Genomic DNA, 26,295 nt, shown 5'->3' with positions numbered 1-26,295 from the left:
AACTCTCGGCAGAGTCACAGCATGCTTTGGGTTGGCAGGGACCTTCAGAGGCCACAATCAGAATCAGGTAACTCCAACTGAACCAATTCTGACTCAACGGGGTGCTTCCACCAGAGCTGGGGCTGCCGGTTCCCCGTTGCCCCGGCCCCGGAGGCTGCCGGTGCCCCGGGTGGCTCCGGGGCTGGAAGCAGCGCAGCTGGGGGACGCTGTGCCCCGGGGCCGGTGGGGTCCCCGGGAGGCTCGGGGAGCGCTGCCCGCCGTAGGCCCCATCCGAGCGCCTCCCGCCTCCCGGCACCGCGGTAAAGCCCCGCCCCCTCCGGTCGCGCCCCGCCCCCTCCCGTCGCCCCGCCCGCAGTCACGCAGCCGCCGCCGCCGCAGAGCCCGGGAGGCGCCGGGCAGGGGCAGGAGGAGGCCGAGGCGGGAGCTGCCGCCGCGGCGGGGCCAGGTAGGGCCGGGGCGGGCACTCGGAGGGCTGGGGGGGGGAGGGAGCCCAGGCCTTGTCCCGTCCCCGGGCCCCCCCCTCCGCGGGGGGCTGCACGGCCGGGCGGCGAGACTCGGTGAACGGGTGACGGGTGGGAGCGGGGCAAATCCGCAGCGACCCGGGCCGGGGGGGGGGGTGTTTTGGGTTTTTGCCACTCGGGGCCCGTCGGAAGGGGACTGACGGTTTTCTTATGTAATGCTGGGCATGACGACACGGGGGCTTGTTGGGAGGCGGGGGTGACGGCGGCCTGGGAGGCGGTGGCGGGCTGTGAGGCGGTGGCGGGCTGTGAGGCGGTGGTGGGTTATGAGGTGATGGCGGGCTGTGAGGCGGTGGTGGGTTATGAGGTGATTTTGGGCTGTGGGGCGGTGGTGGGTTATGAGGTGATGGCGGGCTGTGAGGTGGTGGTGGGTTATGAGGTGATTTTGGGCTGTGGGGCGGTGGTGGGTTATGAGGTGATGGTGGGCTGTGAGGCGACAGCACGTTGTGAGGTGATTTTGGGCTGTGAGGCAGTGGCGGGTTATGAAGCAATGGCGGGCTGTGAGGCAATGGTGGGTGATGAGGCGGTGGTGGGCTGTGAGGCAGTGGTGGGTTATGAGGCGATGGTGGGTGACGAGGCAGTGGCGGGTTACGAAGCGATGGTGGGTGATGAGGCGATGGCAGGCAGTGAGGCGGTGGCACGGGGCGCTGCCCATCGTGCGAAGCCAGGTGCGGGTCGGTGCGTGTGCTGAATGCCGCGACGGGGATGTGAAGGTCGTTTGGCCGCGGAGGTGCAGGCAGGTTTCTCACTGAACGCTTCCACAAGCGGGGATCGGTTCTTCACGTTCCCGGGGAGCGAAGGTCGCGGGTGGCTGCCCGGTTTAGCACCGCTTTCGCGCTGGTGAGCTCTCCGCCCCGCTCCTCCGCACCCCTGGGATCCTCTCTGGAGGTTGGCAAATTCATCCTGACACGCACCAGAACCCCAAACCCCAGCCCAAGCAGCCAAACGGATTTTTGTTTTGTTTTACTCTGCTTGTTCTCAAAATGTAGCTCCTGTATATAATGACTGTAGTCATTATTCCCTGGGGAGAATAATGTCCGTTTGAAGGTCTCAGGGACTCGGTTTTCCCCTCCCAAGCCGAGCCAGGAGCAGCATACGGCTGCAGCCGTGCCGTTGCTTCCGTTCTGCCTCGTCACAGCCCTGGCTGGGAACAACTCTTGCTGGAGGGTGATGGACTCGTTCAGTCTTTGGGCATTTGTAAAAAAAAGAAAAAAAAGTGATGAAATTTTCTGAAAACGATGCAGAGCTGACTCATCCTTACTGACCGAGGCAAGGCTGTGCCTCTGGGGAATATTTTGAGTGATGCCGGCTGAGAACAGATCCCATCTCGTTTCTAGTGGTATCGGGAGGGTTTGGCAGCTTGGTTTGTTCGGTGCAGTGGATGGTTGAATAATCACCGGTCTCGTGGCATTTCATCTATGACGTTTTGTCAGAATTCCTTTGAAAAAAGGCTTTTGCGCTACAGAAAAGACATCCCAGAATAAACCCTTCCCCCAGTGCTCTCCACTGAAGGTTTACGCGGATCTACCGTCCGCACCTTTTCCTCCTGCCCGTGTTTCGGGTGGTGCCATGGGGTGTGATGGCGTGCGGGACATCGCTGGTGGTTGCCATAGTAGCAGGAGGGATGTTCCCAGCCCGGGATGCAGTCAGGTACCACAGCGCAGGCACTCGCTGCTTTGGCATCTGCTGCAGGTAGAGAAAAACCCACCCACCGGCTCCGCAGCCCCAGCTCTCCATCGGTGTGAGAGCAGCAAGCTGTCACAAGACAAAATGTTGTTTTAATTCGTTGTCCCCACTGATCTGGCGCTGGGTGTTCTGGCAGCGGGGCCGGGGGTGAGGAACGTGTCCCTTCCCCAGGACATCCCAGCTGGGCCCCTGGACCATGCTGGTGGCACAGGGCGGTGGGGGGGACAGCAGCACTGCCAATCTGCTCCTCTGCAGGTATTTGAAAGACACAGGTAGTTAACCCGGACGTTTAATTTCACATACAGGGTATGTGTGTCTTTGTTCCTCGTTGGCAGTTGTAGTAACTACCGTAGCTACAGCAGGCTGCAGTATCCCCCAGCTTAGTTTAATTGATACTTACATTTGATAGTTTAATAAGCAGTTGCTGTACAACACTGTCATTCTTAATTTATACCCATACAATTAACTGCAGGCTCTTTCTTTCTTTAATTCCATAAATGGTAGTATAGACTAAACAATAATATTTACATTTGCTTTTAAGGGGTTTCTCTCCTCTACACTCCTGCGTTTATTGGGCTACAGAGATACTGCATAAACCAGCCTGTAAAACTGAAATCTGCTCTGTCATGTATGTAGATCAAAAGCAAAGCTGGGGCAGGCAGGCTGTGATCCTGCCAGTGTCAGCGGGACGCTGCATGGGCTTACTAATACCTGCACGAAAGAAACTGTGGGCTCCAGATCTGAAATTTTGAGTCATAGTGGTGCGTGGATTATATGATGTTGGCACAGTAGCAAGTTGGGGCAAAACGTGTTGCTAAGCATTGTGTCCCATACTGCAGAGTGTTTACAAATCGTGTGCTTATACTGGCTGCTCAAAAGGCTTGGGAATGTGCTGAGCTTGATGTTTGACCTCAGCAGGACTCCTCAGGTATTTACAATTAAGCATACTTTTAAATCTCTGCACAATTAGGCTTCTGAACCTGGTTCAAAGCAGACTGTAGTCATGACTTGGATCATAAAATCCAAACCGTCGAGCCAGCACTGTGCTCCCCTGGCAGCCTGGGATGTCGCAGGGTGGGACGGGGACACGGGTGCCGTGCAGAGCCGGTGACTCCGGCCAGCCTGCCCTGGCATGCGGAGAGAGCTGGGCCCTGCTCTGCCTGCGAGCAAAAGCACCGTCCCTCAGGGGCTGTTTATTGGTACGATGTATGTTGCTTGGGAAATGACACTGCACAGGCTGGCGGTCCAGAAAGGCGCTTAAAAGTTGCTTCATACTAAGGAATAATTTTTCCTTTAATGGAGGAGATGAGAAAAAAATAATTCATTTTTTTTTGATCTTGAGGCAAGAGACCCTCGTGTGCTTTTTCCCTCATGCAGACGGGCTGTACCTGGTCTCATAACCCGATGCTGTCTGTCCCTCCCAGCTCACACACCGATGAGACGTGTCCTAAGGGGCTGTTACGTCTCAGCTCTGCAGCTATCACCTTTTCAGGGGCACTGCTTGTGGAGACGGGAAGCTGAAATGTCCGGAACTACTGTTACCATCGAGAAATGGCACACAGGTTCGAATTTATTAGAAAAAAGTGTGGCTAGAGTAAGGTTAAATCCAACCTTTTTATTTTCTTAGCCTTGAATCTGATAGACTCCCTTTGTCTTCATGGGAATTTTGTTCTTATCTTCAATTTTTAGATTGCTCCTTCCCCTCATGTAAATATCATAAAGTTGATAAGTCTGTGTAGGGGAACTTTAACTTAGGCACGTAAGAGAGTTATCTAGCAGAGCTGAGTTTTCCTTTGGCTGCAGCCAGTCGTTACATTTGCCAAGGGCACCCTGGGGGTTTCCTGCCTATTGGGCTGATTTTGATTTAATTTGCCAAAGCTGCATCATAGGGTGAACACTTTGCCATCTGTGACACTGGAAAATATTCAGATTTGGCCTGCTGGATGTGCTTCGTCTTCAGTGAAATGTTCACTAAGGCTGGCTCTTGGGTCCTGCAGCTCCAGAGGAAGCTCCCTGTTTTCTCCGTGGCAGTTATAAATCAGGCGTTCGTGGAGGGGGTCCTCACAGCAGCACTCAGAGCTAACTTCTCAGTTCAGGTTTTCTCCATTCGTGACTTGTGCTATACTATTTCCTACTCAAGAAAATAAAAATGTTTTGCTGCTTAGAAGTTGTTACATATCTTCTACTTGGCCTGCTTTGTGTGCAGCCCCTCGGAGCTATGTGCACAGCTGGACAAGGATGAAAGCAATGAATTCCTTTCAGTCCTACCCTCATCTGAGTTAGTGTGCAGGGATCCCACTGCTGAAAAGCAAGGGCACTTGGCCACGGCCATTCCTTGATCCTTTAAGAGTTTGAATCCCCGTTAAGCATGCTTGTCTTACAACCTGCACTCGCACAGGGTGTAATCAGTTTTGTTTTCCATCTGTTAAACAAGAGGCTTCTGATTAGCCAGTGCCAACAGAAATAATTGTTTTGGTTCTTGCTGACAACAGCAAGGTTAACCACCAGGTACGTAGCTCGTAGGGTTTTCCACACTTAGCAATTTTAAACACCTTGCTCTGTGTGCATTACATGATTTGCTTTACAACCGGCAGGGATTTGGCTTTCAATATTGTCCCCTAATTATAGTAATTGCCTAAGTGGAGATCTCTGTTCCATAGCCACAGCGCAGGCTGCAGCAGCGGAGCAGCCTGTCACAGCTCATCCACCTGGGGATACGCAGACCTGAGTGGGAGCAAAACTTAGCTTCGTGGGCTTGGATAAGGGGAAAACGGAACCTACAAAATCGACCAAAAGTATACTTCATTCAGTTTTCAAGAAAATATTTTGATTTTATGAAGTCACTCAGAGGGATTGCTTATAAAATATATCTGGTAGATTCCAAAATGCAGTTGGCAGAGCAATGCATTATCTTTCAAAGCAATGCTTGTTTGATTTTCATATGTAGGGATTTTTAACATTTTTAATTTTTGATGATGCTAAATGGAAACACCCAGCAGAGGGTTCTTGTGAGACTGGGCTGCTCTGGCAGGGAAGAACAGACAGAGCCCTTGGTGAACGCTCCCATCCCTCGCCTGAGTGCTGCCTTAGCTCGGGCTTGAAGGTATGATCTCCAGGCAGGGCACCGTACTCTGCTTCTAGGGACTTTACTAGGGAGCAGGGGAATTACTTAAAGAAATCTGTTAATTTGTTGGGGTCTTTTTGGTTGTTTTTTTGTTTTGTTTTTGTTTTTTTGGCAGTGGTGGTGGTGTGGGGTTTCTTTGGTTGGTTGGTTGGTTTTGGTTTTGTTTTTTTAAAGGCTTGTTCTGGGTTGCCAGAACCACATCTGATCAACTGTTAAAATGGTTTCTCCTGTAGTGAGTGGTGCTTGTAAACATAAAATCCCAGCTTTCATGTTTGCACAACAAATGAAGAGAGACATTTAGGTCTAATATAAGCAGCTACAACTGCTTTGGAATATGGAATATATATATATTTTAAACTCAACTGTTTAGCTGCTTACATATTTGAGGCTGAAACTTATTACTGAACTATGCCCAGAAAGAGATGATGGGACTTCTTGACGCATCCAGGTAGTCTCCACAACTGAAGCTACATCATACCATGCGCCCTTGTATCCTACTTTCTTTATGTTCTGAGAAGATGGTTTACTTTCACTTAGCCACCAGATCTGTTTTGTTCCCTCTAGGACAGGGATTCTTCGTTTATGCAATAGCAATATCCTGCTTTAACAGGCAACAACTTGTTGGATGGAGTGCTTGAGGCGTTGAGTGGCTGCTGAAACTCCCCGTCTCATGCTCGTGGGGTGTGTGCTTGCCCAGGGAGCTGCAAGCAAGCCTACAGCCAGAAAGGCAATTATGAGCACCCCTCATGTTCAGAGATAGCTGTTTTATTTGTGGTTTAAAGAAATAGTTTTCTGCTATTGTTGAGTAGTCTGGAGTAAGGATTGCCAGGCAATTTTTTTAAGCATTTGCATGCTTGTGTAATAAACTGCTTATTACTTTTGCATAACCAAAAAGTTTGGGAATGTGGAATTTTAGTGCAACATCTGGTATTGAGAGGACCAGCTTTATAAGTGTGATTTATGTCCCTTTTTTTTTAAAAATTATGGAATCTTGTCTGTGAACACAGGAGGTGTACACCATTTCCGATGGTTTGATTTTGCTTCCCTAGAACAAATCACCGTACTCAGATAAGAAGGTAGATTTCGTTGGTTTGTTCCTCTTAGGATAATATTTTCCTCTGCATACATGATGAGCCAGTTTTCTCAGTGGCTAAGAAAATGGGACGCATCCGTATCTCTTGCGGCAGGCCACTGAACTAAGAATGGTCAGGGCATGCTGGAGACAGGCAAGTGAGGACCTGGACGACGGTGTGGGCATCCCTCCCGACCCATGCTGTGTCCGTGCCGTCGTCGGGCTGGTGCCTCGCTCCAGGCTCCGCAGCGAGCTCCAGCCTGCATCCGGCTGCTGCCGCGGGGCTGTGGCCGCCCTCCTGGCTGCTGCCGACTCGCAGCGTAGCCTCCCTGCAGCCCGAAGCTGTCTCAGCAAGCTCAGTGTTTGCCCAGTTGGTGAACAGAAAAATACTTCAAGGTCAGTGTCTGAGGAGACATCTTAACCCATCAGCAGCAGTACCAAAGTGAAACAAAACTGAAGGTGAAGAGTGACCATTATATTGATTTTGCTAACATAAATGATCTCCGTTTGCTGCTTTGAATCAGGGGGAGAGAGCTGCTCCTGATGCCAGATGCCTGTCTTGGTTAGATTTCCCGACTGGATGACTTGGGGCCCTCATTCTTTGCGTCACAGTGCTTGGACCCATTGCATGAAACAAGAAATGTTTCCGAGAAATGGTTTTGAAGGAGGAAGTTCATTCATGTGGTTACACTGATAAGAGAACAACAGTTAACTGTTTGGAAAGGCATAGACAGTTTCTCCTTCTTTTATGTATCTCTCTGTTCCGCAGCCTGTTTCTCATCCTCAGTGGCAAATGCGTGGTAATTGCATGTGCTGGCTAATGAACGAAACCAAATCACACTATTTGCTATAGCTACTTTCTCCAGGCTGTATTTAATTGGTAGGTGGTGGATAGAAAATAAAACTGCCTGAAACTTAGGAACTGGGCTCAAGTTGCTTGTTGCTTACATGAATTAAATAAACAAGTTTCTGAACACTGTAATTCCTTTTTTTTTTTTTTTCCCTCCCCCCAGAAAATGGCTGTTCCACCTGCTTATGCTGATCTGGGCAAATCTGCCAGAGATGTTTTCACCAAGGGATATGGTAAATAAAGCCAAAAAAAGTTTGGTCTTTCAGTGTTTACCTAATTCCTGAAACTGTTAGGCTTTTATTGCTCTTCTCTGATAAATATTCCAATAATTTCTGTTAGAATCCAGAGAATTTTCTATTGTAGCTTCACATTGCCCTTGCTGTCTGGAACAGGAGGGCAACTTGCTTTTTTTTGACAACACTCTTCCTGTTGCCCATAGGACTGCTGTCTGTTTTGAAAGAAAATTGTGTGTTGTATTTTGTCTGTTTCCTTGTGTCATGAATGGGATCATTGATGTCAGTAGTTTGCTTATGAACAAAATGCTGCTCAGTATGAATAAAGACATTATTACCTAATATGGTCCCAATTATGTTGCTGAGGTGAGTAGGATTAATCAGTCGAGTGCTGTCTGAATTGAGTACGAGCTGCGTAATCTGCTTTATAAAAACACATAGCTTGATAACTGTACCCTTGGTTTGTTAATAGTTGACAGGAGATGTAGAAGGGAGTTTTAAGAAATAAATCAGAAATGCTTTTCAAATTAACATATATATATAATTCATATTTTTTACTCATCTTCTAGGTTTTGGTTTAATAAAACTTGATTTGAAAACAAAATCTGAAAATGGACTGGTGAGTTTGGAAACACATTGAAATCCAACACATTGCACTGTTCTTGTGTTTGCTGTACATTTCTTTTTAAAAGTAAATATGTATCCCTTACTCTCCCCTTACCATTTTTCAGATATATAACCTTGCAATTTACCTTGCACTTAGAATTTTTGCATAATATACAAGGCTGTGCACAAATTAGAGTAGAAGATACAGTGAAGGGCTCCTTTGCAACCGTGGTAATTGCTTCTTATAAAAATCACGTTGGTATTTGAGGCCGTCGCCCTGGCCTGTGCTCGGAGGAAGCATCAGTGCCTCCCTCCTGCTTTGCTGGATTGGATGAGCAGAAATAGGCTGATTTCTGAGTGTGCTGCAGGCTTGTTTTCTTAGCAGTCACTAAACAAGTGTAGTTGCAAGGTAACTGTGTGCTGGAGGTCATATTTAGAGTATCTCTGTGAAGCATTTGCAGACTTGCACGCTGATTCACAGCTACACCTTGTACAGATGAGCACCTTACTCTGCGTTGTGCTGATGCTGAGAGCTGTCTGTGTTCCTGTTCCCTACCTGTTCCCTTAGCATGCAATGCATTTTCTCCCTGACACTGATGTTTTTTGTGGGTCAAGAGTGAGTTGATCTTAATGACTAGCAAACATGTTCTTAAATCTTCTGAGAACTCTGAAGTATTGAATAGTATCCCAAATTATAATGACTAATATGTTCCACAAGCATAAGTATTTGCCTGTGTGCAAATATATATATATACTTGCAAATACATCTATATAATGTATATGTGTAATTTTTTTTTTAGGAATTTACAAGCTCAGGTTCAGCAAACTCAGAAACGAGCAAAGTCAGTGGTAGTTTGGAAACAAAATACAGATGGGTGGAATATGGATTGATGTTCACGGAAAAGTGGAACACCGACAACACACTAGGCACTGAGATTACTCTTGAAGATCAGGTAATTTTTGGCTCAAAAGATGTGATGTGCAAATTCACTTATGGCAATTTGTAATTATAAATCCAACCAGTGAATTTCTTTTCTGTTCAGCTTGCACGTGGCCTGAAGCTGACCTTTGACTCCTCCTTCTCTCCTAACACTGGGTAAGAAGTCAGTAAGCTTAAGTGACAAAAAAGGCTTTTTTTTTTTTTAGTTTTCCAGGATACTGTCTTGTTTCTTTATTTCTTCTGTCCTAAGATATCGAGACAGTTAATGATCAGCCCATGTATGATGAAATCAGGTACATCTGATTTAAATCTTAGTATGAACAATCCCCTTTTAATCCTAAACTACAGCAAGGAAACTTTTAAATACAGTACCTTGTAAATTGTAGTCAGAATTAGGGTGGGAAGAAAAGGTTTTGTTTGCACTCTTGTTGCGTATTTCTGGCCATGTCAGAGGATGAGCTACTGTGTGAATACAAGTGCTAAACAAGTCAGCTGTAATGCGAAGCTTAACAAGCTCCGGGAGCCAGTTGGCCACGGCTCTAATAGCTCAGCGCAGTAATTGGGCTCTTCTCCCGAGCTGAATTTATCAGCTGAATTCTTGCTGGCCACAGCGTGCCTTGGTGGTGGATGAGTATTTCTGACGCGGCGATTGGATGCCACGTTTTATGTGGGCCAGAGGGATTAAGCAGCAGCTGTAGGTCTAGATGTCGGTTTATTTTTTTTCCCCCTGATTATCTTTTTGCAAGCAGTGCTGCCAGTGAGTCAAAATATTCTGCACGTTAGCTTCCCAGAGCAGCGCGCTGCACTGCAGCCCCCAGGGTTCTAGACCCAGAGGAGGACTTACCCTGTGTTCTAGGTTGTGTCCTGCATTGTAAACTGCTTCCAGTGCAGCTCCAATTCTACGTTAACTGGAGATTTTTGTACTTGTTAACCAGAATAATTTCTAATTGTTGATAATTATTTCTTAGGTGGTATGATTCTTAAAAAAATAAAAGAGAAAAGCCTATATGAAAATGACAAGTTACAGCTCTGTAGCTTCTTCTTAGGCACTTCACAGGCATGGTAGTAGCTGTGTTGTAACGATTGCCGTGTGGGAGGACTCATATAGTTGGAATAAATGGAGTGAGATTCAGTCCTCGTCTGACCTGGTTGGGGTCAACAGGGATGCAGCATGTGTGAATATGAGACACCTTCTCCCCCTGCCTTACCACTTGCTGGCTGTGATGAGCCTTTCAACAGGGAAAGTCATTTTTGGGAGCGCCCCGTGTTAGCTTGGCTCTGTGCCTCTTGGCATCAGTGGTTAAAGTAACTGATTCGATTGAATGGCTACCTGCGGGTGTACCTTATTAAGGATATGATATTCTTTCTTTTCAGGAAAAAGAGCGCTAAAGTTAAGACAGGGTACAAAAGGGAACACATCAACATTGGCTGCGACATGGATTTTGACATTGCTGGCCCTTCGATACGCGGAGCGCTGGTGGTTGGCTACGAGGGGTGGCTGGCAGGTTACCAAATGACTTTTGAGACAACAAAGTCTAGAGTAACCCAGAGCAACTTTGCTGTTGGCTATAAGACCGATGAATTCCAGCTTCATACTAATGTGTAAGTAACAAGTGGGTTATAAAAATATTCTTCACAGAAGTTAAAATAGAAGCAATGCCTGCCTTTTGCACGTCAAAATCAAACAAAATGGTGTTTGATCTGTAGATGAAAGAGTTAATCAGAGGATGAACAAGAACACACAAAAGGGAATGAATGGAAGAGATACGGACTGGGTTTGTTTTGGTGCTGGAAGGGATATGGTGTAAAAGTTTATTTTAGTATTATAACTCCTAATAATCTGTTTACGCATTTGTCCTTTCTGAGTGCATGAACAGTGGGAAACCAGGACCAAATTCCATGGAAACCTTAATTTATCTGTCTCCTGTTCCTTTTAAAAAAGCAGTTTATGCCTTTGGGGAAGACAGTTTTTTAAGATTAGGCAATCCCTAATCTATTCCCCAGCCCGCCCTTTCCCCTTTCCTTGGGTAGTTGGATAATTTGCATGTAGCAGAGCTGCTGCAGGCTGTTCCCATCTGGGGGCTGAACAACTGTGCTGCCTTCCTGGCGCTGCTGCTTCAAAGGCTTTCTGTTCTGTTTCATGCTGTTTTGCAGAGATCTGCTTTAGGAAGCTCATGCTGCCTTACAGTACAATTGAACCTTCCCAGCCCAGGCAGTATGTCTGAAAGATTGCCAAAGCACAAAAATGTATGCAGAAAACTTTCATCAAACCAATCTGTGGGGTCCCCCTTCACTCAGGAGTTATTCCTTGCAGCACAGTGACTTTCAACTTGGTTATACTGTAGCAGTTCAAAACATTGCATTATTGGCTTTTGCTATAAAGTGCTGTAGTTATTATTACTCTGACTTAAAGCAACAGCAGAAAATAACTTTATAACAACAGTGGGGGCTCAGATATGATGGTACTATTTCTTGGATTCCTGAGGGTCTGTTTCTTAGGTTGCTGTTACTGTACGTGGAAGATAAATCATCTTTGGGAGGATGCCTAGCTTGTCCAATGTTCATACTCTACCAATTGACAGGCAAAACCATAAATGTGTGACATGAATAGAAATCTTATTTATTGATATTAATAGATTAGTTAGGTATTTGATGCGTTTCAGCTTTGAGACATGTCAGAGTTTTAATGTATTCCCAGAAACACTTGTGTGTGGAACTCCCATCAGCAGCCTGCTCGGTTGTTTTATCAACAGAGTTCATTGGTTCACAGAGATGCTGTGGCAGAGCTGATAATTTAACTAGGTGGGGCTTGAAGTTCCTGGCATTACACAGACCACCTGGGGACTTCAGCAAGTTACCTTCCTGCATGGTGCCTTAATATATTCATTTTCATAGGGAGATAATGTTTTTTTATCTGAAAAGTGCTATTATTACTATTAGAATTAAAAGGAAGTTTGACATTTTTGTTATTATTATTTTTTAATAATAGATAATAACTGAAGGGAGGTAGAGCTGGATAATTTCTAGTTTTAAATATGACTTTCCTCGTTTTTTAAGCGTAGCTCAGACCACCCCCCCTAATGTTGCAGGTCAAGACAGAGCTGTGTGGGAACCTTGCACAAAATCTGCCTGTAAACCAGCTCTCCTCAGTCCTTTTAAACCCCTCCTTTTCTTGAGAGCCAAGCACATGCAGTTATATGTGAGCTTCAGTCTTATCTGAAGTAAGTATTGTAGTGTTCTTCTGGAAGAATTGCTCTGACTATTTAAAAGACTGTTGCTATTGCTTGAAGTTTGAAGCAGGCGTATCACTACTGTTTGTGCAACTGTTAGGAACTGAGGAACATCAGGCCAAAGGGGGGAAAATGGAGAGATTCTGAATATGCCCCAATTTTTATGGTTTGAAATACTCTAGTAATTGGAAACAGATTATTTCATAGTTTAGAAATAGTCATAACTATTTTATTTGCAGAGATCTTCCTGTGGTTTAAAGCCCATTTTGTGCAGTATGTTTGTATCCTCTTTTAAGAAAATGAGCGAAAATGGAAATTCAGATGCTCACCGGTTTACAAGGAGTGCAAGACTTTTAGAAGCCTTTTGCTTTTGTTTTTATGATCTGCACGCTCTAACATTTTGCATTTTATTTACCCCACTTTATTCCCTGAGTGACATTGGTGTCAGTAATTGGAAGCTGTGCTGCTCGGTAGCAGTGGTAGAAGGCTGTCATCACTCAGCTCTTGGCCAGTGCTCTCTGCAAAGTGAAATTGGTCTCATTTCAGTTCCTGGTAGAGAGATACCGACAGTACAGATGTTCCACAAGGACATTGCACGTGGTATTCATTTGCAAAAGCCGATGGACATTAAATTGGCCTCTTTGCTTCTGATACAGTTCAGCTGTGTCTGGTAAAAGCACGCTGACAAGACAGCGTTAGGGTGATTGCCCAAGCTCGGTGATGGGTACAGCCCTTTCCCGGTGCTAGGGAGACACGTGCCTGGGAAAATAATTGTTTCAGAGATAAACCTCGTTACTACAAAGACTCCCATCCAGAGAGAAGGGAAAATTGGAAGCTGTCATCATTAGTCTATTTCTGATAGTGTGTCATGGCTTTTTTTTCAGTTTAATAAGTTTGTTTGTTGAAATATAGTAACCGTCAATGAATTTAAGCATTTAAAAATAATTTCATAACCAGTCTGGCCTAATGTCTCTATCTTAGTTGTTATAGGGGTGTTAAATGAGATGGAAGTGGGTGTTCTGCAAATATAGATCTTACTGGAAAAAAAAAAAAGATGACTGTTTTGGGGTGCAGTTTAAAAATAGATGAATTCATTCCTTCCAGGAATGATGGAACGGAATTTGGAGGCTCCATTTACCAGAAGGTGAACGATAAACTGGAAACCGCCGTGAATCTTGCTTGGACAGCCGGTAATAGCAACACTCGCTTTGGAATAGCGGCCAAGTATCAGATCGACCCAGATGCCTCTTTTTCTGTGAGTGCTGTGCATGGGTATTTACAGGCATTTGAAAACAGGCTCTTGCAGCGGAAATGTGAAGCAACCTTTACCTCCATAAAGTCCGGGTTTCATGCAGTTCTGTGGTGTATAGTTGGCCCGTATATCCATTTGTCTTGGCTTTGGCAGCATGAGAGCACAGCTATTGGGTTTTCCTTAAGAGTGACACAGAACACAGGTTTATCGTATTATTGGGCACTGTTTCGAGAATATCTTTGTGCCAGTCTTGAAAAAATTAACTGTTAATAAAAACATTATTTTCTGTAGTGACTGTAGATGTGTTGAGATTTTGGATTTAAGTTATGGTAAAATTAACTTAGATTTTTTTGTGTGATTTAAAACATGAAGTCCTTTACCTGCTTAAAAGGTATTACTTATTAATTTTCAAGCAGGGAGGACTTTGAAGAAAGATACTAAATTATTTACTTACAGTATTTTTTCCCTTTAAGGCTAAAGTGAACAACTCCAGTCTCATTGGATTAGGATACACTCAGACTTTAAAGCCAGGTAAGTTTATGCAGAAGAAATTCAGAATCAATGAAGTGATATTTTAATCTTGAAATATCAGAGGGGTTTTTTGTGACAAAATGTGATTGGCTTTGTAAGATTGCTGTTCCGCTTGGCAAGCCAGTGATGAACTTCTCCAGGCACTTCTTTGTTAATTTTAGGTGTTTGTTGAAAGCGGAATTATTAGAGACCGCCATCCACTGACCAGTCAGATACTCTTTATGTTGATACAAAATATATCTACAATTAGGTGTTTCACAGATAAGTAAATGCATTTTTAGTACCTTCAGAGGCTTCGTATTACTGAGTTTGTTTTACTTGAAAATGTGACTTTCTCAGGGTCCCCTGGTCCAGGAAGAGGTCCACATCTTGCTGCTGTGAAATTGGTGTTAATGTACTCTAATAAATCTGCTGCTAGAACACCAAGCAGATTGACGTGAGATATTACAGTAGACAGGGCTCGGGCCTTTTCATACCTGAATTTTGAAGTGGTTTAGAAAGGTGGTATGTATTGAGGCCTCAATTTTTCATAATACTGGCCTCTAAAATTAGATTAATCAGTAGGCCAGCAGCAGTGAACTGACTCAGAACTTTAATTACTTGGAGTGATAAAAAGCAGAATCTATTGCTGTAGTTTATTATAACTTCCGTAATTCAGAATGATTTCATGTGTGCAAATTGTTTTAAAATGCCCAGTCCTTACAGGGCCAGCCACCAAATTACGTTAGCCAAGCTACCCAATAAATGAAAGCAGCAACGCAGACACTGCACTTACTGAACGGGAAGCTCAGTCCAGAGTTTTCACAGTTGTCTTTTCTCTCACTTTTCTCTATTTCGCAGGTATCAAACTGACATTGTCAGCTTTGTTGGATGGCAAGAATGTCAACGCAGGCGGTCACAAACTTGGACTAGGATTGGAATTTGAAGCATAAGGAGTGATTCTACAGTCGCTCATTTGAAAATACAGCATAGCTACCTTCGGAATATAGTGTACCTGTCAATGTTTTGTCTGGGATGCAAGTATTGCTAAGTATCAGTCCTGCTAGTACTGGTTAAAGACAGCTAAGCTTTAAAAATGATGATGTTACAGAAATGGAGACAAAAGCATAAAAAAAAAATCCTAATTCCAGGCTTTTTTTTCACTGTTATTACCCATCGCATCTGTCAGCTGCCACGATAGGAAATAGGAGGGTATTGATTGCCGTTACTGATGTAGTGACTCCACGAGGCGTCTGTTAATGTGGCATACAAACGGAGGCTTTCAGGATCGCAGACCACTGTATTGTACTGTTAATTCTGTGAGCAAAATGTTCAAATGTTCCGACACTTAAGGTTTCAGCTCACGGTGGAATGTGCAAACTCGTCTGAAAAAAGGGATGATTTTTTTTTTTTTTTAGATAGGCATTTCCTGAATGTTTTGTCTTTTTTGCTCATCTTACACCTACAGCTGTCTCCAGAATGCTTTAGGGTGTCCACCTCGTGTAAGTCCGTTGCGGAGGAGGTTTGATGTGACTCAGCCCACACTACCTGTCCTGTGCTGTGGTTCCTTTCCCTTGCACTAACCTGAAGGCTTGTAGGCCAGGGCCGTCATCAGGGAAGGGTCTTTGTAACTGCGATCACATAGTTGCATCACTAAATTTCCAATGGACTTTTGTTCTATTACCACTTTTTTTTAGCAACTAAATGGGTACGTTTTTAGAGAGTCTTCCATTTTGTGTGGAACTAGACCCCAAAATGCTGTACTTGACACTACTAAAAATGGATAAAAAAAACCAAACCCAACTTGAATAAAATATTGAAATACCACCTTTTACTTTCTTTTTATATTAATTGTGGAAACCATTTCATATTCATTCTTGGCTCCAGGAGCAGCTTGGCAACAGCTTAGTGCATATTTTGTACCACACAAACAAACAAAAAAAACTTAATAGATTGGAGTTCCAGACCGGGCCCTGTTCTTAGCACTCGCTGAGCTCTGGCAACTGCACGTACGCTTGTGTTCAGCTTGGGGAGAAAACAAGGTAATGCGACTTGTTTATCTTTCACTGCAGAATTAATTAAGATGAATTAGAAAACAAATAGGTGCGTGCAATGAACAGTTATCAGCTGGGTAACCAGTGGTTTTTTGTTAAAACTTATGTATTTTTCACATGTAAGCAACCGCTGCGGGCGGCGTGGAGATGGCAGGAGGCTGTGCCCGGCGAGGCAGCGGTGTTGCCACATGCCGTGGGACGGGCAGGCCCGCCTCGGCGTGTTGTGCAGCGCTGGCTGCCCTCCCTCTTGCTGGAGGCTGTTCCCGAGGATTTCCTGGCCTGCCGTATCTCAAGGATTTACCCCAGCACTCTGGGGAGAAGCGGTCACAGAATCACAGAATGTTTGGGGTTGGAAGGGACCTCTGTGGGTCCTTGCTTGGCCTGCACCGGTGGCAACAAACCACGTGCAACCAGCTCACTGTAACGCCACAGATGCTCAAAATTAATTTTAAATAATTAAGTAAATGTAAATAATTTTGAATAGTGCTCCTGTATGCTGTGCGTGGCTCATCTTCTCCCTCCCTGTAAGCCTTTGGGCTCCTGGGTCTTGGGTTTTCTCATGCTTGAGGCATCTGCGTACTGGAATTCGTTCTCCCGTGATCAGCTTCAGGGCTCCTCTCGGCGCTGCATCGCCTCACTTGGGGTGAGGACAGGACAGCGTTTTTCTACAAATCTACCCGATTCTGCAAAAAGCATTCCGTCAGCGCCAGAGCACAAAGCCCAGTCATGCATGCAGACGCTGAGGAACCACTTCCCGGGGCGGTGGCTTGGGGGGGTGTATCAAACCCCTACCATCAACCTCGGGCTGAAGGAAGGAGACGGCAAATCCCCGTTCCCTATCGGGACCGGTCGCGACACCGCGGACGCCGCCAGCCCCGCGCCGCCGCCCCCTCAGCCTCTGCGCGGCGCCCTCCCGCCCAGCCAGGCGCATGCGCGGCCGCGCCACCGCCAGCGCGCGGGGTTCCCGCCCTCCCGCGCAGGCGCCGTGGCCGCGCGGCGCCGTGGGGCGGTGCCATCGCCACGTCGGTGGGGGGAGGGGGGGGCGTTTGGGAAGATGGCGGCCGCCGGCATGAGGGGCGGCTCGGCCGGCCGCGCTCTGTGCCTGCTGCTGCTCTGCGGCTGGGCCCTGGCGGCCGGCGGACAGGAGGACTCCGGTGAGCGGGGCGGGGGGCGGGCCGGGCCCCGGCGGCGGCGTGGGGGGCTGTGGGCCCGCCGGTCTGTTCACCGGACTCGCCCTCAGCGCTTCTAGGCCTAAAGGTCTCTGCGGCCGCCCAGATTTTGTTCTGATTATTCTAGCTGGGTGCCTGTTTTTAAGCCTTTGCTCCAGAAAACGTGCTTGTTATTCTGCTAGTTGACTGCTAGTGAAGTCTATTTTCTATCTCTCACTTCCCTTTACCCTCCAAGTGTAACCAAATGCTTGCAGGAAATACATGGGTCAAGTGCGGCGAGTTCCGCTTTGGTCGAGGTGGGGCATTGGCTGGGCAGAGAGAGGGAATTACTGGAGGAAATGGAGGGAGCTGGTTGGAGCTGGCGGTTCCTTTCAGTGTATCCTAACCAGCTCCGTTGGTGTTGCCCCTCGCCTTGTCTGATGGGTAGGCAGTAATGAAGGAAGAGGTTCAGGATGTGGGGCAGAAGCCTGTGGGAAACCCAGAGTTTTTAGCCTCAAAAATCATGGAACAACTTGCTTTATAAAAGGCAAGTTTTCCTGGAAGTGAGTTTTGACCCTGTCAGATGTTTTTCTGTCCAGTGTTTGCTAAGGGGACTGCCTTGCTGGTTTTGTCACCATGGTTGAACACTAATATCTATTTCTGGAGTCTAGGCAGTACATCTACCATCATCTGATGGTGTTGCGTTACTGGGAACAGTGCAGCCACCATTTATAAATCCAGATAGCTTTGGGTAGACATTATAAATCAATTGTGGTGTAGTTGCTAAAGTTGCTACTGCTATTAAAACAAAAAATCATTTCTTTTAGGAATAATAGGAAATGATTCTTTCTCACTCTGAAGCTGCAGCATTAGCTGGTGGGAGTCCCTGGCATTTAAGCATATATCCTTCTAGAACTTTCAAGTTAAAATGAGTTTAAGAAGAATTTGAAGTGTAAGGATACGTACAGTGGCATTCTGTAGGAAAAATACATTTGTGTTTCAAACAATTTAGCTGTTACTCTCTAATACTTTTTGTCTGTTCGGTGAGGGTAGCAGTAATATGCACTCATAACATGCCAACTAGCAATAAGTATGAAACTATCTTGTAGCTGCCTTTCCTCGTATTTATCTCCACGTATGCAGTTAGCTGGCTTGACTCCTGAGGGGAGATGATAATTCCCTAAACTTGTCCTGTACAAGAACTAAAAAAGTTAATGTTGATACCATAATTCAGACTGCTGAGTCCTTCAACAATAAGTGTGTTAAATGTAAACCTCAAATTTTAGCAGAGAGGCACCGTAATGTCTAGTTCGTGTGGGTTTAGTTGAGTCTTCTCTGTTTTACACTTGGTTAAAGAGCAATTCATACTGGAAAAGTGTGCCATGTCAACAAGAAGTCTGTTGTAACTGATCCTCTGTAAATACACGTTTCATGAATAACGTGATTCAGCGTCCCCTATATAATATTTGACTTCTGAGAAATTTGACACGAGCAGTTGGTTGAAGGCTTCATTTCTAGAATCTGCAACTTTCCAGTGAACCAGGGAGCTCCTTGGGAGTGCTTAATGAAAGTGTTGTTACTTTTTAAAAATAAAAAATTAAAATAGTTTGGCATGCCAAAATACAAGGCAAGGGTGGTTCCACTGTATAAATTATAATGTATACTGAAAGTCTAAAATGTGTTTTTCATTTGTAAGGTGCGTCCTGATTGGAATCTGGAAGTGATATGCTGTAAACATAGGTAGTTTGCTTTTTGCTATTTTTTTAGGATTAAAAAAACATTGGCTATTTATGAACTCCCCCTGCATTTTTTCTAACTTCTTTTGGATAGAGAAGAGAGTGGTGGGCCCTGCAGGAGGTTTTAATGTTCACGTTGTTTTCTACGTGGTTCTGCAAAGCCATCCTAGCGTTGGAGAGATTATGCATTTGGCTAAAGGTGCACTGTTACATAGCACTGTTGCTGACTTCCTGCGTTATAATAATTTGCTCTGACAAAAGGCTTTCCTACAGGAGCATGTGCAGTCAGATTGCCCTTTCTTCAGCTTTGTTTTTCAAGCTGTGGTTCAGTAGTTTCATTCGAGTTAATATTAAGTTGGAATTTTTTTGTGTGTCTATAAATTCAATAAAAATAAGTGCCTAAGTGCCTGAGAAGAGATGTTAGGACCTTGTGTCGTGACTGAAGGAGACATGGCAGCGTGTTCTTATTTTTTGCTTTTCTCCAAGACATCAGAAATCCACAGAGGCGGGGAGGACATGTCTCTGAAGTTCTAAGTCTGGAAAATATGCATGCTAAATTTGTCAGGGACACTTTGGCATACTAATGTAGAAAGCATGTGCTTCGAAGCTTTAATTCCTGTCCCACTCAAGACTTCTCTTTTGAAGTTGCTGAAGTACAGGACAGGAGTGTGTATTTCTGCATATGAATTCTAAAAAGTTTGCAGTGTGAAATATGCCCTGCTTGTCATGTGATTTCTTGCCTGTGAAGTAAATGCCTTGTAATAATTTTCATTTATAGCTGAAGTATCACAAGAGAAGTGAATGCCTTGTGCTTAATATTGACTGTTTTTCATCCTTGTCTCAGATTCTGTGAAAGTGGAGATGCTTCAGAGAAATATGTCTTCTAAAAGTGAGAATGAAACACTAAACAGATCCCAAAATTTAACAGACAGCTTGCAGAATATAACCCCAACAAAAAAAGAGGCATTCCCAACAACGGCTAAAATCCATTCGGTGACCGCAGTAAAACCATCTACAGCACAAGGTGATTCCCCGCCATATGTTCTCTCCCACGCGGTGACCGCTAGTCCTGTGTCTCAAGTGGATGTTGATGCTTCCGAAGAGACTAAAATTGAGGAAGAGGATCTTCTAACAGATTTGAAAGACACACTAAATAGTTCACCACCCATCATAAAAGAAACTATGGACTCGGATGGAGGAGATGACTATCCTCCTTACGAAATGACGTCGAATTCCAGATACAACCCAGACCTTCTAGAGCTGCCAGAAGACGATGACTCTGACGCCATTGGTAATTACAATGAGGAGATCAAGTCCCTTGATGAGAAGATAAAAGATGTTTCTGTCACAGGGTTGGAAGAAGACGACGACGACGACAGCCATTTCTTTTTTCATCTGGTTGTAGTTGCCTTCTTAGTAGCTGTTGTTTATGTCACCTATCACAATAAGAGGAAGGTAGGTATGCTGTGAAAAGTTGACAGAAACAACTTGAATATTTAAAATGAAGTCACGTTGCCTTGTACGCTTTTTTAAAAAGAGGAACCTAGCATTTTGGAGAATGAAATCTTTGACCACTTATTCTTGTTGAGATACTAATATGGCAATCATTACTGTCATTTTTGTCTGCACAATGAAAATGAACTTGAATCAAACATTTTAGATTAGAAAATCACTTAATTGACAATGTCAGTAATCAGTCAGTTCAGTAATGGACACTGGCAGTATACGACGTGAGTTCTATAAATGAGACCTGAGCCAAGTCGAAGGAAAGTGATTAACTAATCTTGTTTCTGTACAGATTATAAACAGCAAATTAAGGAAGGTTTAATCCCAAATGGTGTCGGAATGTTTTTGTTACGACTGTGATAATACATGTAAAAAGTATTCACTTCAAGGTCGTCTTTATATTGTAGATATTCTGAGGGCTTAACTACAGACTTTCAGGAAATGTTTAACACTCTTTCCAGTTTTTCGCAGAGAAGCCCAAAATTAGTATTTTGCGGTGACTGTTTCTTCGGTACAAACTAATTCTCTGTATCTCAAAAGTAGCCTGATCAGTGTTATTTCAAAATACATTGCTAGCATAGAAAAGGAGCTCCAGCCCAGCCAGACCCCGCACAGATGCATGCACAAATTTACAATTAAATCACAGGTTAATTTTTAGATATGAGGAAAATTTCATCCGTGTAGAGAACGCTGATTTGGTCGAGGATTTTGGGGACTCTGAAAAGAACACAGCTAAAAAACCCCCAGAACTTCTGCTTTACAGTGCAACAGCATGTCTGGAATGTGCATTGCCAAGTCTTTATAGGGGAAAATGTTGAAGACTGACTGTGTTGCATTTGAAAATTTAACTTCGAAATTCAAAGAAATGGAAAAAAAATGCCTTGTCCTTGCTTCATAAGTGAGATAATGCTTGTAGTATCATTTGGGTAATTGAAAAGCTATCTGTTGGTACTACTTTTTAGCACTTGGAAATAATTTTGGGAACAGAAAATACACTACTACTTTAAGTACATAGATAATGGCACATATTTGTGTGAGACAACAGTCACATGGGTTTAGATTCTCCTTTTTCTTTTCCCTGTGCCCACTTACACCATCCCATTTCCCCTTTTGCCAGTACAGTTGCCCTGTCTAGCATTAGATGGTGTCGTTAAGAAACAAGGCTAAATAGGGTGAAGATAATAGACATTTTAAAAATCTAATCACTTGAGTGCTTTGATTTATTGTATAGCCTCTGTTACCGCTCTGCTGATACTGCTGAAGGGGGCACGGAGCTGTAGTGCAGAAACAGTTTGTCAAATTACGCCATTGCTGCTTCTGTTGTCTTTGCTTCAGCACCAGTAATACAATTATTTTTAACAAGGGTGAAATGCCAGAGAAGGTGAGATGAATAAACTAACAAATGTCACCATCTGGGCCTGTCCGTGCAGGACTTCTGAAGCTACACACAGATCTTTACTAAAAGAGTTAGGGGTTGAAGGCTGTGTTTTGGCCAAACTGCAACTGAGGTTGCCAGTGAGTGAGCTGATGGCAGGGGCAGTAGGGAAATTACTGCTCATGCTGTGTTTTTAGCAACAGTGATGCCATTGCTGGGACCGAGGGGTAGAACTGTGATACCGGTAGAACGGTTAAGCCACCAAACCCAGAATGTTTCTCCATACCATTATTTAAGTTGGCTGCTTTTTCTTTCAGATCTTCTTACTGGTCCAGAGCCGAAGATGGAGGGATGGCCTGTGCTCGAGGACAGTAGAATATCATCGTTTAGATCAAAACGTTAATGAAGCAATGCCTTCTCTGAAAATAACTAATGACTACGTATTTTGAAAGCACTGTGATTTCAGTTTGCTGAACTTGTCACTCTTTGCCTGCCTAGTCATGTAATGGTATTCAGGTGTTCTAAATGTGCTGCTTGTACGGAAATGAGATGTATTCTCTTTGACCTGGATGTTTTTGAGATTAAATCTCATGGAAGATCAAGGGCATGATACATCTGTTTGCTACTTTGATCAGGTTTTGTATCGGCCATAAAGATACAGAATTTTAATAATTAGTGCTCTTTCCATTCATTAAGCATCATCCGATTTGTCTGGAGCAGTCTTACTAGTGATAATACGAAAAATAAGCATAAAATAGTTTAGGTCTAATAAATTAATGACTTTGGCATCACTAAATCAAATTAATGATCTCTTTGCTATTCACTTACATGGCTCATAAATCCCACTATATTGCAAACTTAAAATATAGTTGCTTTCTTCTATGCTTAAATCCAGATGCTGCAAATCTTTCTTCTTGTTCCTTTTGGTTCTGTTTTCTTATTGCATAATTTGATCCTATTTTGGGCAGAAAAGCTAGCGTGGCAGTTTCATAATTTCTGCATGTGTTCATGCGGTAAATAATACAAAAATCATTATGTATAACCCGTTTTATTTCAGAAGTTATACACCATATATTTCTTTAAAACGTCCAACATCTTGGTGAAGGTATGCAGCTTCTTGACTGTCCAGGTTTTTTCTCTAATGATATTTATGACGTTTTCATTATCTTTGTAATTAATGAGTGGAAAATAAGCCTTGTTGAATGATCTTACTAAAATATAGATAGTGGACAGGCTTTCAATACATCAAAGCTTTCTCTTGAATTTTAAGACAGTTGGGAAAGTTACGTGGTTTGCTCTGTTATAAATGGGAGAGGCCTGAGAATGTAAGAATAATTTATTTTGTTGTTATTCTGACCCAGGTAACAGGCAGGTGAAAGTAATGGTGTGGGGGGCTGCCAGTCTGTGGACAGCGCACTCTGAATTTTTGGCAAACATTTATGCGTTAGTGTAAATCAAGATACTGGTACAGTAGGGTTTTTTTTTACCTTGTCTTTTGTACTTTCACTATTTATGTTTTCATGAGTTGTAAAATATAAAAATCTTAGTTTTCTGTACATTCTGTTTATGATTTAGTTTTCAAACTGATAAATATGTAAATAATGGTGGATCAGAACCCCATAATTAATGACTTGATATTCAGGTAGTTATGTAACATTTTGAAAAAATCAACTTTACAGCTGCTGGCATGAGGAGTCTGAAGGCATGATACTACCTTACGAATGAAGTGCTAAAAGTTCTAAATCCTACTGTCAAATGCGTTCTTTTCCTAACCACAAGCAGTAAAGCACAAACAAAACATCCCAAAACACTTTTCTTGCAGTAATTTTTATCGTATTTGGACTTGTATCACTTAATATTTTGAATAAGGTTTTTAAAAATAAATGACAATAAGAAGCTTGTGTTTTTTATCTTAACTGTTTCACTGCTTTTATACGGTACCTCACGAGAAGGAGCTTGCTTATGCCTGGGATCGGACAACCAGTTCAAAACCAGCTTGTCTGTTACTGATTAAATTTACTCTGTGTAGGAAGTTTTGTTTTACACATCTGTTAAATGGTACGTAGGGTAGATAGCACGGCTTAAGTGAAATCTTTTAAGCTGTAGGAATTAGTAAATTCTTTAACAAGTAATTTTTTACCTAAGATGTATAGTTAATAATTACCATGGAAGATACTTGAAACTTTTACCCAAACATACCCGCATTAAAGTATAACATTGCTGTGGTCAAGATCCAAAGGGAAAAGTTACTTTGCAAAGCTCCTTTAGGATGTTTAAATATTGGAATTGGAGAGAAGGAGGCTGGTCTTTTCACACCCAAGAAGTTCGGTAGCCTCCTCCTCAAATACCATTGATAAAGTGCAGTGGGTTTGACAGCAGACAACAGTACGTTCGCCCTTGGCAGAAGGCTTCTGTTTCCTTTCAGCTCGGGACCACAGGCCTTGCGCAGAGCCCTGACGGAGGCACTGGAGTCCTCGACGGCGCAGAAGTACAGTGACGGCCACGTTACAATTTTCATTTCAAATGTCATTTTCTCTGCAGCCCATCCAGTGAGAGAGGCCGTCAAGGCAGATGTTTCATTTTCAGCCACTTGGCTGATTGTAATAGCTAGAATACCAGCTGTTGTTTAAAAAATGTTGAAAATCAACATAAATTAGTAGAAATGAGGGATATTTTGTTGATCTCAAGTTCATAGATGTGTTACCTTATTCCGTCTTGGATGTCTTCCAAAGCTCTTGAAGCATAGAGCGACTGGCTGAATGAACCCAGTCCAACTGGTTTTCTTCCAGGCTTTCTGGACGTGTACCAGCGTCCTCTTTAAGACCAGAGGTTAATATATTGGTGGAAAATTCTTGTGTTTCCTTGCCCTCCCTCCCTCAAATTGTTTGTCCCTATGAAATGACTGCATGTAGGGAGAGAAATGTATTAGCTTTCCAGTTTTGAGCCGTTCCTTCCAGCGAACACCCTCTTTTCAAACTCTTTAACTTCTGCCGGAGGAGGAATGCCCACAGCTACCAGCAAGATTGCATTTTTTGAGCTTTTTAGGGAAAACTGTCCACAGGCCTGACGTCGACTCGATTGCTACACCTGCTTCTTCGCGGTTTGTTTTGTAGTCACCCCATTTTGAAATGCTCTTGCGTTTGGCTGTGCTGGGACAATACTTGTTGTGCAGAGTCAGCGTTCATCAGGTGCAGCTCGCTTCGGCCGTACTGCGAATGTTCACGAATTCGCTCCTGAAATGCCCGTTTAGCTGTCTTCTCTGAAGATGCTCTTGCCTGAGGTTACCTTAGGGGGGATGATCATACCTTGAGCCTTTTGCTCAAGTAGTCATGTCAGTACTGGAATGTTTTGAGTTAGGGAGCTGATACCTGAGGTCATGAAATGGGCACAAACTGAGGCACAGGAAGTTCCGTCTGAACATGAGGAAGAACTTCTTCCCTCTGAGGGTGACGGAGCCCTGGCTCAGGCTGCCCAGGGAGGTTGTGGAGTCTCCTTCTCTGGAGATATTCAAGACCCGCCTGGACAAGGTCCTGTGCAGCCTGCTGTAGGTGACCCTGCTTTGGCAGGGGGGTTGGACTAGATGACCCACAGAGGTCCCTTCCAACCCCTACCATTCTGTGATTCTGTGAAATCACGGCTCGCACGCGTGGCTTCTCTAGCAGGGTGCAGCTTTGCCTCACTCCGGGTACTTCACGCACTTGAAGCTGAGCAGGTATTCTTTGCTTGCTCTAGCTACTGTGCACATCCTCTTTACCTCACAAGTAAGAAACATGTCATTTAAATCTTTATATAAATATATTTTTAATAAGGCTCTTTATTAATAGTACTAAGGGCAGCTTACTCAAATGTTTTGAAATCCAGAGAAGCAACATGAATTTGAAATCCTTGAAGTTCTTTAAGCTGTGGGTTTCATTTGGGAAACTGTCTGAACAGATTCACTTCTAGGGTGCTAATAAAAGTATTTTAAGTACCTGGGGCGAATCTTGTTCCATAAGGTTGATGGTGGTTGTAGCAAGCTGCCCCAAGAGACAGGTTTGGTCATACCAAAGCGGAAAGTTTGTGGATGCATCTAAGCAAATGAATTTAGGTAGTGATGTTTGTGGAATGTCACTGTTCCTAAAACCTCTCCACTGCTGGTCTGCTCCAGCGTTCAGCTCGCACTGCCAGCGTGAGGTGGAGGCTGCAGAACCAGTTCACGCAGGTGATTTGTGTCCTGGAAAGGTGAATGCGAAATCATTGGCATCTTGCCATCCCGTCCCCGAACGTGGCAGGACGTGGCACCTACTTGCTCACCTTCGCTTGTAGCAAGGTAATGCCAGAAATAAAAGTTAGAAAAGAGTGAACTATCACCTCTGCCCTGGCTCATGACTCTGCCGAATTGCTTCTCCGGCGCGGCTGTGTGTCATCGTGTCATCTCGGTGCCGTGAAAAAGGGACCGCGCCCTTGTACGGATGA

At 44.2% G+C, this 26,295-nt stretch overlaps 2 protein-coding genes across 6 annotated transcripts; both read left to right on the top strand.

Moving 5' to 3' along the window:
- Positions 1 to 343: 343 nt before the first annotated feature.
- Positions 344 to 15,848, top strand: VDAC1 (voltage dependent anion channel 1). 4 transcript variants are annotated; one of them, XM_075441578.1, is made up of 10 exons: positions 389 to 445; positions 2,746 to 2,832; positions 7,414 to 7,483; positions 8,053 to 8,102; positions 8,890 to 9,042; positions 9,133 to 9,185; positions 10,404 to 10,631; positions 13,364 to 13,514; positions 13,985 to 14,042; positions 14,883 to 15,848. In XM_075441578.1, the coding sequence occupies exons 3-10, from the start codon at positions 7,417 to 7,419 to the stop codon at positions 14,972 to 14,974; spliced, it is 852 nt and encodes a 283-aa protein (XP_075297693.1). In that variant the 5' UTR covers positions 389 to 445; positions 2,746 to 2,832; positions 7,414 to 7,416; the 3' UTR covers positions 14,975 to 15,848. The 4 variants fall into 4 exon arrangements, with proteins under 4 accessions (XP_075297696.1, XP_075297694.1, XP_075297695.1 ...); XM_075441581.1 differs by lacking the exon at positions 2,746 to 2,832 and having other exon boundaries at positions 344 to 445; XM_075441580.1 differs by lacking the exon at positions 8,053 to 8,102 and having other exon boundaries at positions 387 to 445.
- Positions 15,849 to 17,100: 1,252 nt separating this feature from the next.
- Positions 17,101 to 23,736, top strand: C22H5orf15 (chromosome 22 C5orf15 homolog). 2 transcript variants are annotated; one of them, XM_075441807.1, is made up of 4 exons: positions 17,154 to 17,229; positions 18,920 to 18,963; positions 19,804 to 20,414; positions 22,158 to 23,736. In XM_075441807.1, the coding sequence occupies exons 3-4, from the start codon at positions 19,821 to 19,823 to the stop codon at positions 22,287 to 22,289; spliced, it is 726 nt and encodes a 241-aa protein (XP_075297922.1). In that variant the 5' UTR covers positions 17,154 to 17,229; positions 18,920 to 18,963; positions 19,804 to 19,820; the 3' UTR covers positions 22,290 to 23,736. The 2 variants fall into 2 exon arrangements, with proteins under 2 accessions (XP_075297921.1, XP_075297922.1); XM_075441806.1 differs by lacking the exon at positions 18,920 to 18,963 and having other exon boundaries at positions 17,101 to 17,229.
- Positions 23,737 to 26,295: the final 2,559 nt, after the last annotated feature.

The sequence above is a fragment of the Opisthocomus hoazin genome, chromosome 22, assembly GCF_030867145.1.
Source record: "Opisthocomus hoazin isolate bOpiHoa1 chromosome 22, bOpiHoa1.hap1, whole genome shotgun sequence".
NCBI classification, from domain to species: Eukaryota; Metazoa; Chordata; class Aves; order Opisthocomiformes; family Opisthocomidae; genus Opisthocomus; species Opisthocomus hoazin.
Note: the sequence above shows the minus strand (reverse complement) of the source record. Positions and strands in the feature narration are given on the sequence as shown.